This window comes from Astatotilapia calliptera, chromosome 12, assembly GCF_900246225.1.
Source record: "Astatotilapia calliptera chromosome 12, fAstCal1.2, whole genome shotgun sequence".
NCBI classification, from domain to species: Eukaryota; Metazoa; Chordata; class Actinopteri; order Cichliformes; family Cichlidae; genus Astatotilapia; species Astatotilapia calliptera.
The window spans coordinates 450,773-468,974 of NC_039313.1; the positions used below are offsets into that span (position 1 = coordinate 450,773).

Here is an 18,202-nt window from a genome sequence, read left to right on the forward strand (position 1 = left end):
TTCTCCAGTACAGGGAAACTCCAGGAACCTCCAAACACAGCAAAGTCCCAAACTGACTGTTTACGTTACTCTGATGCGATGTACTGTCTGCACCACACAAGCTCAGTCTGGGAACCTGGACACTCCGTCTAATCGAGAACGTCATCTGAAACGTAAGCAGGTTCCTTCACCAGTAACAACCACGGCACACCAAAAACAAAAGGCCTTAAGAACTGCACAAACTGATTGCATCATGTTCATCGATGTGTATCTTTAATGCCATTATTTCTTCTTGGAAGCAGTTTTCAGTTTAAATGAGTATGAACCGTACCACTATCAGTGGAAAGAGTGTGGGTCTGTGATCTCAGTGAACCCACTCAAGATGTGCCCAGGAGTTCTGAGGTTATTTTAACTTGGTCGACTAATCCCATTGTGAAGTCAGAGGGTTAATCAGTAAAGTGTAACCTACAGTATGTAAATCAGAAGTTCTGTGTTTACATCTTTGCCCACTGTGGTTCTCAGTGGAGCCGATGTAGCCGTTGTCTCTACGTTTTAGCTGAACTCCTCAGATTGATCCGTCTGTTGGATAGCTGGGTACACGTCAGGCTGTCAGAAGAATCGAACCTCACATTCTCCTATTGACGTGTTTGAATTAGGCATAAGTTTATGGTTCACTGTCAAAATGTACAAAGCCTTTTCCCCATGAACGTGATGAAGGATGTTGCTTAATTAGGATGGCCTTCTTCTTTTCCATATCTAACAAGAGAAGAGACATCAGGAGGCTTGTGCATAAGGCATGACATGTTGCAGCAAAGTGATGTGTGCTCTCTAAATAAAGGGACCTCCAGTCTGTGTACTGTCCTGAAAACAGATCCAAGAACAGCCAGATCATAACGTGTGACTTCGATGTTTAAACCAAACTCTGTGCTTGTGTGAGCTGTGTAGCACTAATCTGTCAGGCCAGCTTCAATTCCAATGAAAATGATTGAACAGAAGTCACAGACACACCCACTCATGGTTTTTGTTGTTATTTGTTTGCAACACAGTGAATTCAGTCAGAATAAATGCAACTTTTATACAAAGTCCACCAAATGATGGATGACACAGCTGGGCACAGATGTGTGGTGCAGCCTGCTGTAGCGTACTGATAAACACAGCTTCACCAAACACTAGTGAAGTCTTACAGGGACGTTTAGGTTTGAACGTAAACACCAGGTAGAGTGAGCTGTGTCACCCTGTCGGTGGGTCGACACACTGATACACTACCCTGCATTCAGCACTCTGTCACCACAAACCTGAATAGTAAATGGAACAGTTCTTTCAAAGTGCTTCACACTCATTCATACAAGCACTATTTGCTCTTTCTGTGTGTGTTAAACGTCACACACTTTGTACACTCACGGACGCTGTGGAGAGCAACGTTTTAGCTCAAAGTGTGATGTGGGCTGAATGTTACTTTAGTTTGTTTAGTGATGATTCACTTCTCACCTCGTACATCGACTCTAAACTGTTCAAGGTTACAGGTGTGATTGAACAGGTATACAATCACAGCTCACTGACCAATCAGCCTGGAGAATAGCACCAGCAGTCCTGGAGGAGCCATGCTGTGGCTGCCTGTGCTCAGAAGAGGAAATCAACATTACCTTCATTTAGCTTCATGTGGCTTATAATTTGAAAAAAAGGAAATTGGAGTTCTGGACAGTCACAAACATGCCTCCTAATCAGTGTACAAACATCTAAATACATATAATGAAAGAACAACACAAAAATCAGCATCATCCCAGCACTTTGCATGTTTGTTAGTCGACACTGAGTGAAACAACGTAGTCACTGCAGGTCCAACAACACAACTGAGTGACCCTGGGGATGTTAGCCATCCTCCTTATTAAGACCTCTGGTTAGTGTTACCAAAGTGCATTTATACAACGTAGCTGATATTTAATGGGGGGGAGTTAATGGAGAATCAACTTAAACTGGCTTCTTGTCAAAAATCACGACTCATGAAAGCACAGCGAGAGGAAACGCTTCGTGTGCCTTCAGCTGGTGATGAGCAGCGGTCAGTCTGGGACGGCTGCGTCTTTTACCTGTGACAAAGTGAACAGAAACACACGTCGTAGCTCCTTACATCCACTCGTATGCACTGTTTGTGACTTTTTTTGAAATGGGACATAACTGTGTTTGACCTTTTGTGTTACTACTGTTACTTCTTTTGCAGATATTAGCTGCTTCCAACATTACAGGTTATATTAAATACAGTTTATGTTCAAAACGTCGAATCATGAAACAGGGACAAAACGTAGAAAAGGAATCGTAAGTGTTCTTTGTGCAGACACAAACCTTAAACTTACTCAATTCCTTTGACCTTCAGCTCATCTCGAACTCGGCTGAGATACTCGGGGTCGGGGTATCCGTAGCTGTAACACAGTCACAGGAAAATAAGTGCTGCCTTATATTCTTACTGTTGCACGTCATTAACTGCTGTCTACTCTTGTCCTTGATTGTGGTACGCTCGCCTCTATCCTCTCACCACCCAGCAGCAGATGGCTGCCTGGTTCTGCTGGTGTCTGAAACGTCCAGCATGTTGTTCATAAGGCTGTCTGGCTGTAAGGTGGGCTAATATGTAAGGTGTCTAACTTAAATGACATAGAAAGCACCTGGTAAACTAGCACTAACAAACCAAACTGAACTACAGCCAGTTTCACCTGTGATGAAAACTAATAATGAGCCTGAGACATTAACACAGACTGATGTAAAATAAAGGAATCGATACACGCTAGTTCTCTTTGCAAGGGAAGAACTGTTCGGAGGCAAAAACCTGCTGACATGCACTCATCAGTACATTTGTAAGGGGACGTCCACACCGCAGGTGCCGTCCAGAGACCGCAGCATGGACATGAAAGTAAGCGACTTCAAGCAACAGTGAACAAAAGAACCACCGATGTGGTAAATAAAGTGTGATCTCTGCAACCGGTGCTTGAAATGTTCACTAGCGATGCTTCCTGTGTGGACGCCCCTTAACCCTTGTATGGTGTTCGGGTCTGTGAGACCCGTGTTTAGTTTTTTTCAAAAGAAAAATTTAACAATTAATTATTTTTTCACGTGTAAATGTGTTGTGTCTTTCCACTCACTCCACTTGATTATAACTGATTTATTTATAACATTTTATATAAAAGAAAAACGAGAAGCACATTAATTCATAAATGTGATCTAACAAAGGTAAAGGGAAAAAATTAACCATGTTTGCTGTTCATATGTCTTGTAATTGGGATGAAGTAAACATCTGTTGAGTAATTTAACATAAAATTGTTTGATAGTGTTAATTTGGAAAGCCAAAACTCTAGCGGGTCCACCAGACCCATGAACACTGGCTGAGTAACAAAAATACGAACACCACACAAGGGTTAAATATAGAAGAGACTGAGGGTACAATCAATCCAAAATGATCGATCAATGAGCTGCAGTGTTGCCATTGTCCTTACTGAGTCGGTCCTCCATGTGTTGAGGTTTTGTGGTGGATATCGTTCCATGTGACTGTATTGTTTCTGCCACTGGTAGTGGAGCGTCCGATGGTGAAAATGAGTCTCTGATCGAAGGCTCGCCTCAGCAGGCCCAGCACCATCCTGCCCTCCGGGGAGTCTGGAAGGTAGGCGGTCCGGGATGCTCCTTCATATGGTTGACCTGGGCTGGGATGCTCCTCCTGCAGACAGACAGAAAAGGTTTCTCTGCTTTATCTAACTTGCCTAGACTCAATGTGGATTTGGCTCTCAGGTAGCTGTAGTTTGCAGTTGCTTTCTTTATTACTCTTTATAAAAGTAAAGCTTATATGTGCTGAGAAATTCTTAAAATTATGCACACAAGACAGAAGTTGTGAGTCTCACACGAATGAACCCACCCGTGTGCTTCATGTACACTCAGCTAGGACACAGGAGTACGACCTCCAAAACACCTCTTTGAGTTTTTGTTTGATGTGACAAATATTTAATATTGTGCGCCCTTCCTAACACAGCCCTCCCAGTTCTCCAGGCTGGTGACATCAGGAGCACACTGGGTCCTGCTCTGATCAAAGAGTTCACGTTGACACGAGTCCGTGTTGGATTTTGATCTTTCACCGTGTAATTAGTGTGAATGCTTGAAAAGCATTCACAGTATTGTTCTTCTAATCTTTATTATTAGTGTGAATGCTTGAAAAGCATTCACAGTATTGTTATTCTAATCTTTATTAGTGTGAATGCTTGAAAAGCATTCACAGTATTGTTCTTCTAATCTTTATTATTATATTTTCTTATTCCGTACGTTTTTTGAAAGCCTACTCCTTCAAAACCGTTCAACTTAGAAAAACCATTCAAACATCGTTAGATTCCTATTATTTTGGACATGACTGCTTCTATTTTTCTCATTTTTAACATTTATATTTTTAATTTTATTCAACTTTATTCAACAAAAATTTCCCATGTATTTCAATGGGGAGACCCTTCAAATTCTCATTCAAATTCCTCCTCTTTAAACTGTATCTACTTCCACATACATTGACATAGAGCCACCATTCAAACTTTAAAACGAAGACAAGACATTCAACTATTCAACTTGTATTTATCTTTTCAATATCTATTATACTTTTTCTTCAGTTCCAGTTTAAGTTTCATGATGTTTTTTCACCCGTTTCAGAGTTTATAATGGGTGTGTATGGGACGGAATGTTGGGGCTAGAGTGAGGCAGCTCAACTGCTAGAGTGAGAGGAGCAAAAAAATTAATCTTAAAATCTTTTTTAAAACTGCTGCTGTGTCCGCAGCGTTTGCTCTACAGGTATGATTTTACCCTCAAAACGTAGCCATGGCTGTCCTCTTTCATCCAATGTGTTTACTATTGTCCTAGGTGTTATGGTTCTTTCATAAATGTCACCAATGCACAGCCTCCTCCCTCCAACTCTTCCATAGACTCTAATGTTAAAATGGCTCAGAAGGTTCGTTTGAAAATCAGAAGAGCATGGTGTCTTTCCACTGTCACCACGTCCATATAATAAGCTCCACAGGCATGAAAACTGAGAATTAGGTAGACTAGACATTGCTGTCGCTCACGGTGAAAGAATTTTGTCAATACGACTTTTACTTTTCATTTGGGAGCGATTTGTTTCGGCCTGACTTTTCTGTTCATTTTAAGCAGCAAAAGTGAGGCGCATGTCTGTGTACGTGTGTATGGAGCCATTGGGTGCGGTCACTATAGCAACCAGGCTCACACCTGCCTGCTTAACGAGCTCTGCCTGCCACTGTACCAAGATTCATCTTAAGCACTTCTCTTTCAACTGCTGCTGTGTCCACAGTGTTACAGCCATCATTTTACCCTCAAATTGTCGCCATTATTGTTCTCTTTCCAACACCGTATCTTTCAAAGCTCAGGCATTTAAACTTTTTAAACTGTGTGGATCAAAGTGGAGGGATCACATTTGAGTCATTCAGTGATTCAAAGAATATGACCTTTTAATATTCATTCAGATGTTTTCTGACTCTAAATGTTCTTTTCTCATTTCTTAGGGTTTTCTAATTTACATTTAAAACATTTTCAGTTTTTTTCCAACTCCTTCTTCTGTGTAACCTTCAGCTTTTAGCAGTTCAGCACCTTTGTTTTCAGGTTAAATTCGTTTTTTTTTTTTGTTTTTTTTTTATCTCATTCAATATTTTTAACTCAAAATTCAGCAATTAATTCATTTCAGTGCATACATTCAGATTCAAGCATTCACACTGCAGTTTCTTCAGAAAATGCACTTTCTAGTTATTATTCTATTTTATTATTATCTATTCCGTACGTTTTTTGAAAGCCTACTCCTTCAAAACCGTTCAACTTAGAAAAACCATTCAAACACCGTTAGATTCCTATTCTTTTGGACAACATTGCTTCTATTTTTCTCATTTTTAACATTTATATTTTTAATTTTATTCAACTTTTTTCAACAAAAATTTCCCATGTATTTCAATGGGGAGACCCTTCAAATTCTCATTCAATTTACTCATTTTTAAACTCTTACTACTTCCACATACATTGACATAGAGCCACCATTCAAACTTTAAAACGAAGACAAGACATTCAACTATTCAACTTGTATTTATCTTTTCAATATCTATTATACTTTTTCTTCAGTTCCAGTTTAAGTTTCATGATGTTTTTTCACCCGTTTCAGAGTTTATAATGGGTGTGTATGGGACGGAATGTTGGGGCTAGAGTGAGGCAGCTCAACTGCTAGAGTGAGAGGAGCAAAAAAAATTAATCTTAAAATCTTTTTTAAAACTGATGCTGTGTCCGCAGCGTTTGCTCTACAGGTATGATTTTACCCTCAAAACGTAGCCATCGCTGTCCTCTTTCATCCAATGTGTTTACTATTGTACTAGGTGTTATGGTTCTTTCATAAATGTCACCAATGCACAGCCTCCTCCCTCCAACTCTTCCATAGACTCTAATGTTAAAATGGCTCAGAAGGTTCGTTTGAAAATCAGAAGAGCATGGTGTCTTTCCACTGTCACCACGTCCATATAATAAACTCCACAGGCATGAAAACTGAGAATTCAGTAGACTAGACATTGCTGTCACTCACGGTGAAAGAATTTTGTCAATACGACTTTTACTTTTCATTTGGGAACGATTTGTTTCGGCCTGACTTTTCTGTTCATTTTAAGCAGCAAAAGTGAGGCGCATGTCTGTGTACGTGTGTATGGAGCCATTGGGTGCGGTCACTATAGCAACCAGGCTCACACCTGCCTGCTTAACGAGCTCTGCCTGCCACTGTGCCAAAATTCATCTTAAGCACTTCTCTTTCAACTGCTGCTGTGTCCACAGTGTTACAGCCATCATTTTACCCTCAAATTGTCGCCATTATTGTTCTCTTTCCAACACCGTATCTTTCAAAGCTCAGGCATTTAAACTTTTTAAACTGTGTGGATCAAAGTGGAGGGATCACATTTGAGTCATTCAGTGATTCAAAGAATATGACCTTTTAATATTCATTCAGATGTTTTCTGACTCTAAATGTTCTTTTCTCATTTCTTAGGGTTTTCTAATTTACATTTAAAACATTTTCAGTTTTTTTCCAACTCCTTCTTCTGTGTAACCTTCAGCTTTTAGCAGTTCAGCACCTTTGTTTTCAGGTTAAATTCGTTTTTTTTTTTTTTTTTTTAATCTCATTCAATATTTGTAACTCAAAATTCAGCAATTAATTCATTTCAGTGCATACATTCAGATTCAAGCATTCACACTGCAGTTTCTTCAGAAAATGCACTTTCTAGTTAGTGTGAATGCTTGAAAAGCATTCACAGTATTGTTATTCTAATCTTTATTATTATTATTATATTTTATTTTTCCGTACGTTTTTTGAAAGCCTACTCCTTCAAAACCGTTCAACTTAGAAAAACCATTCAAACACCGTTAGATTCCTATTCTTTTGGACAACATTGCTTCTATTTTTCTCATTTTTAACATTTATATTTTTAATTTTATTCAACTTTTTTCAACAAAAATTTCCCATGTATTTCAATGGGGAGACCCTTCAAATTCTCATTCAACTTACTCATTTTTAAACTCTTACTACTTCCACATACATTGACATAGAGCCACCATTCAAACTTTAAAACGAAGAGAAGACATTCAACTATTCAACTTGTATTTATCTTTTCAATATCTATTATACTTTTTCTTCAGTTCCAGTTTAAGTTTCATGATGTTTTTTCACCCGTTTCAGAGTTTATAATGGGTGTGTATGGGACGGAATGTTGGGGCTAGAGTGAGGCAGCTCAACTGCTAGAGTGAGAGGAGCAAAAAAATTAATCTTAAAATCTTTTTTAAAACTGCTGCTGTGTCCGCAGCGTTTGCTCTACAGGTATGATTTTACCCTCAAAACGTAGCCATCGCTGTCCTCTTTCATCCAATGTGTTTACTATTGTCCTAGGTGTTATGGTTCTTTCGTAAATGTCACCAATGCACAGCCTCCTCCCTCCAACTCTTCCATAGACTCTAATGTTAAAATGGCTCAGAAGGTTCGTTTGAAAATCAGAAGAGCATGGTGTCTTTCCACTGTCACCACGTCCATATAATAAGCTCCACAGGCATGAAAACTGAGAATTAGGTAGACTAGACATTGCTGTCGCTCACGGTGAAAGAATTTTGTCAATACGACCTATACTTTTCATTTGGGAGCGATTTGTTTCGGCCTGACTTTTCTGTTCATTTTAAGCAGCAAAAGTGAGGTGCATGTCTGTGTGCGTGTGTATGGAGCCATTGGGTGCGGTCACTATAGCAACCAGGCTCACACCTGCCTGCTTAACGAGCTCTGCCTGCCACTGTGCCAAGATTCATCTTAAACACTTCTCTTTCAACTGCTGCTGTGTCCACAGTGTTACAGCCATCATTTTACCCTCAAATTGTCGCCATTATTATTCTCTTTCCAACACCGTATCTTTCAAAGCTCAGGCATTTAAACTTTTTAAACTGTGTGGATCAAAGTGGAGGGATCACATTTGAGTCATTCAGTGATTCAAAGAATATGACCTTTTAATATTCATTCAGATGTTTTCTGACTCTAAATGTTCTTTTCTCATTTCTTAGGGTTTTCTAATTTACATTTAAAACATTTTCAGTTTTTTTCCAACTCCTTCTTCTGTGTAACCTTCAGCTTTTAGCAGTTCAGCACTTTTGTTTTCAGGTTAAATTCGGTTTTTTTTTTTGTTTTTTTTAATCTCATTCAAAATTTTTAACTTAAATTCAGTAATTATTTCATTTCAATGCATACATTCAGATTCAAGCATTCACACTGCAGTTTCTTCAGAAAATGCACTTTCTAGTTCTATTTTATTATTATCTATTCCGTACGTTTTTTGAAAGCCTACTCCTTCAAAACCGTTCAACTTAGAAAAACCATTCAAACACCATTAGATTCCTATTCTTTTGGACACTGTTGCTTGTATTTTTCTCATTTTTAACATTTATATTTTTAATTTTATTCAACTTTATTCAACAAAAATTTCCCATGTATTTCAATGGGGAGACCCTTCAAATTCTCATTCAACTTACTCATTTTTAAACTCTTACTACTTCAACATACGTTCACATAGAGCCACCATTCAAACTTTAAAACGAAGACAAGACATTCAACTATTCAACTTGTATTTATCTTTTCAATATCTATTATACTTTTTCTTCAGTTCCAGTTTAAGTTTCATGATGTTTTTTCACCCGTTTCAGAGTTTATAATGGGTGTGTATGGGACGGAATGTTGGGGCTAGAGTGAGGCAGCTCAACTGCTAGAGTGAGAGGAGCAAAAAAAATAATCTTAAAATCTTTTTTAAAACTGCTGCTGTGTCCGCAGCGTTTGCTCTACAGGTATGATTTTACCCTCAAAACGTAGCCATGGCTGTCCTCTTTCATCCAATGTGTTTACTATTGTACTAGGTGTTATGGTTCTTTCATAAATGTCACCAATGCACAGCCTCCTCCCTCAAACTCTTCCATAGACTCTAATGTTAAAATGGCTCAGAAGGTTCGTTTGAAAATCAGAAGAGCATGGTGTCTTTCCACTGTCACCACGTGCATATAATAAACTCCACAGACATGAAAACTGAGAATTTGGTAGACTAGACATTGCTGTCGCTCACAGTGAAAGAATTTTGTCAATACGACTTTTACTTTTCATTTGGGAACAATTTGTTTCGGCCTGACTTTTCTGTTCATTTTAAGCAGCAAAAGTGAGGTGCATGTCTGTGTCCGTGTGTATGGAGCCATTGGGTGCGGTCACTATAGCAACCAGGCTCACACCTGCCTGCTTAACGAGCTCTCTCTGCCACTCTGCCAAAATTCATCTTAAACACTTCTCTTTCAACTGCTGCTGTGTCCACAGTGTTAAAGCCATCATTTTACCCTCAAAACGTCGCCATCGTTGTTCTTTTTCCAACATCTTGTCTTTCAAAGCTCAGAGATGTAAACTTTTTAAACTGTGTGGGTCCAAGTGGAGGGATCACATTTGAGTCATTCAGTGATTCAAAGAATATGACCTTTTAATATTCTTTCAGATGTTTTCTGACTCTAAATGTTCTTTTCTCATTTCTTAGGTTTTTCTAATTTACAATTAAAACATTTTCAGCTTTTTTCCAACTTCTTCTTCTGTGTAACCTTCAGCTTTTAGCAGTTCAGCACTTTTGTTTTCAGGTTAAATTCGGGGTTTTTTTTTTATCTCATTCAAAATTTTTAACTTAAATTCAGTAATTATTTCATTTCAATGCATACATTCAGATTCAAGCATTCACACTGCAGTTTCTTCAGAAAATGCACTTTCTAGTTACTGAATTTAGTACAGACCACTGTTTTACTGAAAAATGTAATGTGATTCCAGTAACATGAACTTTGTGACACATTACACCCAACACTGACCGTATAACAGTGGCAATAAATCAAGCTTTGCCGCACAGACGAGGTGATAACACCTCGATAAGACCAGTATCTGAGGTGTCAACAACACAACTTCAAAAGCTGCAGAGTTTGTCACCCCTGCAGGATCAGACGGGGCCGACGCTGTGACCAATGCTGCCTGATGCTCATGGCAGCAGACATGCCTGCTGTAGGGTTTTCTTTACAGTACAATATAAAGCACCTCCAGGTGATTCTTGTAGCGATTTGGTTCTATATAAATAAAATTAAATACAACAAGTTACATTTTGTCAGTGAACTAGCCAAAGCCATAATTCACTGACACGTGAACTAGGGCAATGGAAAGCTACATGACTGACTGCTCACTACAACACAACAACACAACCAAGAGGGTCATGCAATTGGACAAACACGCCCACTGCAAGAGTCACACAGGATCAAATCTGGTGCAGGTACTGATAAGAGTAGTAGAAGGGTCACCAGGACCAGGTGGTGACAGGAGCTAGACTCAGGCTATCTATCTATCAGGTATCTTGTTTTAGATTCAGATTGCTCCGTGAGACGATTTCAAGGTCACCTGACATTAGTACAGCAAAATAAAAACAGACGATTAAATAAAGTAAACAGAGTCACAACTCTAAAACTAATCAAGGTACCAAGAGACTAGGACCAAGTTATAATGGCGGGTATGCAGTTCTGAACAGATGGATGTTGACATGTGATTTAAAGGAGAAGTGGTGTGGTGCTCTGGTGGAAGTGCAGCCCAGAGTTTTGTGGTAGTGAGGTGAGCAGATGGAACATGATGATGATGATGTGAAACCTAGATGCTGCAGACTGGGGTCATGAAAGGGTAACAAAAACACACACACACTAAAAGTTAAGTTTTAGCCTATGCCTTAGTCTTATTTCTGTGTTTAATAATTATGAGTCTGACCGGGTCAAACATGTCTGCCTGAAACCAGGAAGCAGATCACAGAGAAAATGACCTTGTATCTGCACTCTTACCTTTTGAATGCCACGTGGAATATAATAGTGGATGACTATTGTTCCATACTTCTCATAACCAGGCAAAGGTGAAGTGTTTTTGGTGACCTCCATAGTGCCTCCATCAGGCTGTGTCCCCTTTAGAGTGCCATATAACTCCCCACAGGTGGGACAGACTGGCTTGTATACAAAAGCTTTCTCCAGACAGTCGCTGCAGAAAGAGTGCTTGCACCGCAGTGTCTTTTTCTTATTTCTGACTATTGTTTCCATACAGATGGGGCAGGATTCATCATCAGGATCTTTGTGTGCCGATGAAGACGCTGAGATTCTGTTGCTCAGACTGTCTGTTGGAGTTTTGCTGACCAGACGCTTGGTTGAACGATTTTTCCAAAGAAACTCCTTAAATTCAGCTATGTGTGGAAAAGGTCCCATGACTGTTAGTTTATTGTTGCTTGGTTCAAAGATGAGAGTTGGGAATTTTCTCTGCAGCTTGTTCTGCTCGTGTAGATCCCCAGGGACAGATATGATGTGCAGGTCAGACGCAACTCTCTGGTAAAATGTGATGAACCTCTGCCTGACAAAGGCAGCTTGGCGGAACGAGTCGCTCTGTGGTCTGAAAGTAATCCGTGCAGTGATGTCAGACTGTGGTACAGGGACCAGTGAACAGTTTCCAAGAATTTTTCCAAGTTTTTCGTCACATTTTTTATTAATGTAGTCCATAACAACCCGAGACACTTCCACAGATTTGACACGAGTGGAAGCGTGATGACTGTGCTGACCTGTCCGTCCATGTGTAGCAGTACTGTGATGATCGGTCGCTCTTTGGCATCTTCTTACAAGTTTGTGCAGCTGTTCAAAGGTTCCTTTCACTCTGTAACAGGAACCCTTCTTCTCATAGGAGTAACAATCCTTCCTGCTTTCAACAATGTTCTTTAATGTTCCCTTATCTTTAAAAGGAGTTTCATCAATGCTGAGAATGATGTCTGTGAAAAACTGCAACGAGACAGGACAGCTTTAGTTATTTGATCATCAATGCCATTAAAATGCACTACATTATAATAAAGCTCAGAATATTGAGTCAAGAACTGTGTCCATACCAGAGCTGCCACGTTAGACAAACAAATAGAAACACAATAGAATAGAATAGCCTGTTATTGTCACAAAATTCTTGGTGCTCCACACCAGCTGTGCACGACATATAGGACAACAGGAATAACCATAACCACCCTTAACCCACACATGCACTGATAACACAGTCCCACCCCCCATTCTCCTCTATGAATGTCCATCCATCCATCCATCTTCATCCGCTTTGTCCGGGGCCGGGTCGCGGGGGCAGCAGCCTAAGCAAAGAGGCCCAGACCTCCCTCTCCCCAGCCACCTCCTCCAGCTTATCCAGGGGAATACCAAGGCGTTCCCAGGCCAGCCGAGAGATATAATGATAGTATGAATGTGCAATACTAAATTCTATGTGCAACAACCTGAACTGTATATACAAACATTATTTATTTACATATTTACTTTTTTTTTTTTTTACACCGGATTGTATATTTGTACATTTTATATATATTTTTAATACTGCTGCAGAACTGTGCACCCCGCCCCCATGTTTGCACTGAGTAGGAGATGCTCTGTATCTCATTGTACAACTGTATAGTGACAATAAAGGCATTCTATTCTATTCTATTCTAATCTACTCTACTTTATTCTATTCTACATAACAAACAAGAGGAATATTCCACTGCGTTAGGGTCAGGAAGATCTCTAAGTATTATCATTAATGATGATGATGATTATGATTCATGTTATGAAGAATAGTGCCATCAAAAAGAACATCATGTTCAGTATTGTACCATTGTGATGGCCAATGTGATGATTTTGTGGATAATTAAAGTCAGTCATATATCCACAAACACAACAAGCTGAAAGTCAGTGATGCTGCTCGGTTTGCAGTCCTGAATATCATGACACAAGGATGTTATGTGTTTGTAGACTTTCTGCCCAGTTTGACCCATTTAGCAGACGTCAGCCTGTTTAAGGCTCTGATATCTATTCTGTGTGACTTACAGCAGTTATGACATGGTCTGATTTTCTCACCCAATAAAGGAATATTTCATATATCAGTCTACTCTTCATTCTATCAGACACAGTTATCACAGCTCGTACATTTGCTTTTTACACATATATGTAAACATTGAGCCAAATTTAGTAATGACAACATACTGAAGGAACAACATTTGTCTCTTATATATAATACATCTGTATATACACTGTCAAAAATACTTGAGTGTCTTTGAGTGAAGATTTAAGGTGATAGGACATATAAATAGCTGCAACTCGAATCTTTACTGAAGCTCAGTGTTTGACACAGAGTTCACTCACATGTGCTGCACCAGTGTACCTACACATGTGATGTGCAGGTACAATAGAAATGATTTGATTTGAGAGTTCAAACTCACTGCTGTAATAACTAATAATGATTAGTATAATAACTATAATATTGGCCATATCACATTTACACTGACTTTAGTCTCATGAACAACATTAACTAATTGTTATTTACTAGCTAATCTTTGTTCAGTACAGATATGAAGCCCAACAATCATGTTTTACAGTCCTGTGGTCTCAGCCTCAGATACTTATTAAATCACACAAAGCTCATGTAGAAACAAACAAACAAACAAACAAAACATTTTCTCCTTCTTTTCTGTCAACCACAGGTTTCCAGCTATCATGGTTGCTAGGCAACCTGGGCAGCGCGACGGAGGCTAGACCGTCCCACTTCACAAGCCTCACACTTCCGGCCTTAGCGGTCTTTGAGTACGCGGCCCTTGAGGACCGTTGAGGCTGCATACTTTAAGGCTGCAGACCCTGAATGGGGATTCAGCCGAAGTCTCCTTAAATTCAGGGAAATGTAGGACGCATTTGACGGCCGCATTTCGAGCAACCTTCGTCGCGTCGCTGTGACGTAATCGGCCTTAAAATGCGGCCTTTAAGGCTGCAGACCCTGAACTGGGATACAGCCAAAGTACCGTAGCACGAGTGGAAGAGCTCAGAGCAGAAATGTGCTCGTATTAATCAGAGATTCACAGCTTGATAGGTAGGGTGTTTTGTCAGAACACCGGAAGTCGTATTAAACAGCGGTGTGAGCGCCGTATCGCAGTTAACTCTGTTAACGCTGTTTTGTATAAGCTGCTTTTGCGATGAACTAAAGAAGAGAAAGCAGCGCACTCTAACCCTACGTGCTGCCAGAGCAACTGCGCAGATACGGTGCAGGCTACACTGCGCAAACCGGACCGCCGTAAAAACGTTGTTGTGCTTCCTTAGCTGTACATGAGAACAGAAGCACCTACCTCTGCTCTGCTGATCGCGGACATTGCAGCTGTCTGTGGACTCGGCGCAGACCCGACCCTCGCCTGCTTTCACTTTCAGCCTTTGTTCATCACGTGATCAAACTGGAAACAACTTTTTTTAACCTTGAATTTTTTTTTCAAAACTTTATTTGAAACTGTAACGTGAACAGTCAGTCATTCCAGTTCAGTTTGTACAGTCGAGATACAGGACAAATCAGCGCAACAATAAGCAGTACACTGAAAATAAGAAGGGTAAATAAATAAATACAGGGAAAAAAGAGGGACGTGACAGACTTCATAATAGCTTTGTACTTGAAAATTGTATCTGTGACAGCTCATTTGTTGAAAATTTCGGAATGAATTTCAATCAATTTATTTGAAGTTGATTTAAGAGAGTTTAAGTAATATTCCATTTCAATCAAAAACAAATGGGTTGAGTTTTGAAATTAAACAAATGAGTTACACTTTCAGGTTTAGTTTTACAAAAGGTAAATTTTCTATCAGTGTCACAGAATCTTGAAATGTTGTTTGTTTATTTGTTTATTTATAAGGAACCCCATTAGCTTCCACAACAGTGGCTGCTAGTCTTCATGGGGCCCAAGCCATCAAATATCTCCAAATAAAATGTTACAACAATTAGATCTACAGTAAAGTTTTACAATACTGAAATGTAAACATGTGAATATTAAAAATTATATAAAAGCAGAAAACCAAAACAAAACACTCAAACAAAATACACAATTTCCATTACAAGTGATATTACCCTCTACAATTTTTACAAATACATTAAAAACTGCCTAAATAGGCTTTTAGGTGATTTTTAAAATTATGAATTGAAGCCAATTCTCTTATTGCCTCAGGCAACTTATTCCACTGAAACGATGCTCTGAATATAACAGAGTTTTTCAAAAAGTTACTTTTAACACGAGGAATTACTAAATTGTGGTTGGTTGAGAATCGTGTGGCATGATTATGAATTTCATCTGGATACTGCAACTGAGCACAAAAAAAATGTTGTGTATATGTTATGTTTTAAAATGTTATGTAGTATTTTCCTGTTGTAAATGTAATTCTCTTATTTTGTTTGTGATACAAAATCTAAAAGGAATAAGCCTTGCCTTATCCCAGTTGATATTTTCAAAAATAGCATTCCAAAAAAACTTCCTTCTTGGAGTTATTTTCTTCGCATTATACAAACATTCTCTAATATGTTTATTGGTGCATTTCTTGCTTAAGAGATCAATACCATTTATATAAAGAGTGTTAACGGATGCATGTGGTGTGTTCTGTTTTTTGTAGCCTTTCATTAAATCAATCAGTCCACTAGGAACGGACTTTATTACTGAACTAAAACCTTTAAATTTGATAGGGAATGTTTTTTTCAGTAATAAAGTCATTATAACTAAGTAGTTGGCCTTCAACGTCAAATAAGTCTTTTAAATAGATTATCTTTTTATCAATCCAATTCTGCAAATAAAGTGATTTGTTCCTTTTAGTGATACATTCATTATTCCAGATAATAGATCTATGTGGAGAAAAGTTATGTGAACAACATCGTTTCCAAGCTGTTTTTAACTGGTAACTTTGATATACTGTAATTACAAGACAATAAGAACTGTAGACCTCCAACATTCCTAAAAATGTTATGTGGCATGAAATGCCATAATGATCCAGGAGATTTTAAGCATTCTTTTAGCCATTTCACCTTAAATGTATAGTTCAGGTCCATGAAGTCCAGAAGGCCAAAACCACCTTTATTTTTAGTTCCACAAAGCAATGATTTTTCAGATGATGGTGCTTATTCTTCCATACAAAGTTAACAAAATATTTTTACACATGGAATCATACACATTAACGGAAAGGGCTGGATACACAAATCTGGAAACACCTCCAGTCAAAAGGATTCTACCAAAAATTGATAGGTCTCTTTGGAGCCATAAGTTCAACATAGTTTTAGTTTTTTCCATCCTGGGAGAGAAATTGAGTTGTTGACGCTCCGTGTCATTCTTACAGACATGAATACCAAGGTATCTAACACAGTTTTTGACAGGAATATCGTATAAAGATTTGACATTTGATTGGTACAAAAATAAAATTTCACATTTAGACTTATTTTTAATCCAGAGGCAGTTGAGAATTTGTCTATTAATGAAATAGCCTTTTCAATCTGATCTTTGTTTTTTAAGAATAAAACAGTGTCATCTGCTAGTTGAGTCAGTCTGATTTCTTTACCCATAACAGATAAACCTAATTACTGGGCTATTCAAAATGTGTAATGAAAGTAGTTCAGCCACAATCAAAAATAAAAAGGGTGAAATTGGGCAACCCTGGCGAACAGATCTCATGACTGGAAATCTTAGTAGTATTTGGATATAGTATAACACAACTGTCAATATTTTTATAAAACATTTTGATAGTTGACACAAAGTGTGGACCAAAACCAAAAGTTTTCAGTGCTTTAAATAAGAAATAATGTTCTACCGTATCGAAAGCTTTATAAAAATCAAGAAACACAATAAGGGAACCATTATTTATATTGTCAGGGTAGTGTAATAGGTCAAAAATAAGCCTTATGTTTGAAGTGATATGGCGGTTGGTCATAAATCCGGTTTGCGTTTCAGCTATGATCTCATCAAGATTTTTTTTTTTTAATCTTTTGGCATAGACCAATGAGATGATCTTAAAATCTATGTTCAAAAGTGTGATACGCCTCCAATTTTCTATAGAAGATCTTTATCAGGTTTAGGAATTAAAGTTATAATACCCTGTTTCATGCTTGTGGACATTTCTTTTCTATCACGGCATTCCTTAAATAATTCTAATAAAGGATCAACAATGATATCCGAGAAATGTAAATAAAATTCCACTGATAAACCATCATTACCTGGAGATTTGCCCTTTTTCATTGATCGAAGTGCCTCTGAAATTTCTGATTTTGTTATGGGACGTTCACAATTAGTTTTAAAGTTTTCTGAGATTGTTGGGGCAAAATTTTTAACTGACTCGATAAATCTATCGCAATCATTGATATTACAATTTGATTTGTATATATCATTGTAGAATGAACCAACATGTTTTGAGATATCTAAATGATTAGTGGTTATGTTATTATCAATCTTAAGGGCAGATATATTGTTTCTTCTTTGGTTTCGTTTCTCAAGAGCACAAAAGTAACAAGAATTTCTTTCACCTTGTTCTAGCCATTTTGCTTTGGACTTTATAAAAGCCCCTGTAGCCACACTGTTACAAAAAACATCTTAAAAAAACGGTAATATTCCGGCAGCTATTTTACTACCGTAAAATAACAGAAAATAACTTCCTCATAAAAATACGGTTATTTCCAGTAATGACAATACAGTTTGTTGCGCTAATTTTACATGGGATCTTGCCTTTTCAAGTAATCTTAAACATTAAATTAGGAACATGTTAATGTGATTAGACAATGAAATTATCTATAAATAGGAAAAAAAACAAATCCTAAAAAA

At 38.2% G+C, this 18,202-nt stretch overlaps 1 protein-coding gene across 3 annotated transcripts; it reads right to left on the reverse strand.

Moving 5' to 3' along the window:
• Window positions 1-235: 235 nt before the first annotated feature.
• On the reverse strand, window positions 236-14,814 carry LOC113033185 (E3 ubiquitin-protein ligase DTX3L). 3 transcript variants are annotated; one of them, XR_003274008.1, is made up of 6 exons: window positions 14,718-14,814; window positions 11,386-12,357; window positions 3,459-3,676; window positions 2,317-2,393; window positions 1,468-2,063; window positions 236-735 (listed from the first exon to the last, which is right to left on the reverse strand). XR_003274008.1 is itself a non-coding variant. In XM_026186657.1 (5 exons), exons 1-5 carry the CDS (start codon window positions 14,739-14,741, stop codon window positions 2,060-2,062), a joined length of 1,284 nt encoding a protein of 427 aa, XP_026042442.1. In that variant the 5' UTR covers window positions 14,742-14,814; the 3' UTR covers window positions 992-2,059. The 3 variants fall into 3 exon arrangements, 2 of the variants coding, with proteins under 2 accessions (XP_026042442.1, XP_026042441.1); XM_026186657.1 differs by lacking the exon at window positions 236-735 and having other exon boundaries at window positions 992-2,063; window positions 2,328-2,393; XM_026186656.1 differs by lacking the exon at window positions 236-735 and having other exon boundaries at window positions 992-2,063.
• Window positions 14,815-18,202: the final 3,388 nt, after the last annotated feature.

Bases quoted from the DNA above. Each gene is read 5' to 3' on its own strand.
- LOC113033185 (XM_026186657.1), bottom strand. From the start codon at position 14,741: ATGTCCGCGATCAGCAGAGCAGAG. The intron at 12,358-14,717 runs GTAGGTGCTTCT...GTCTCGTTGCAG, and splicing joins CCGCGATCAGCAGAGCAGAG to TTTTTCACAGACATCATTCT. The intron at 2,394-3,458 runs GTAAGGACAATG...ACTGTGTTACAG, and splicing joins ACACATGGAGGACCGACTCA to CTACGGATACCCCGACCCCG.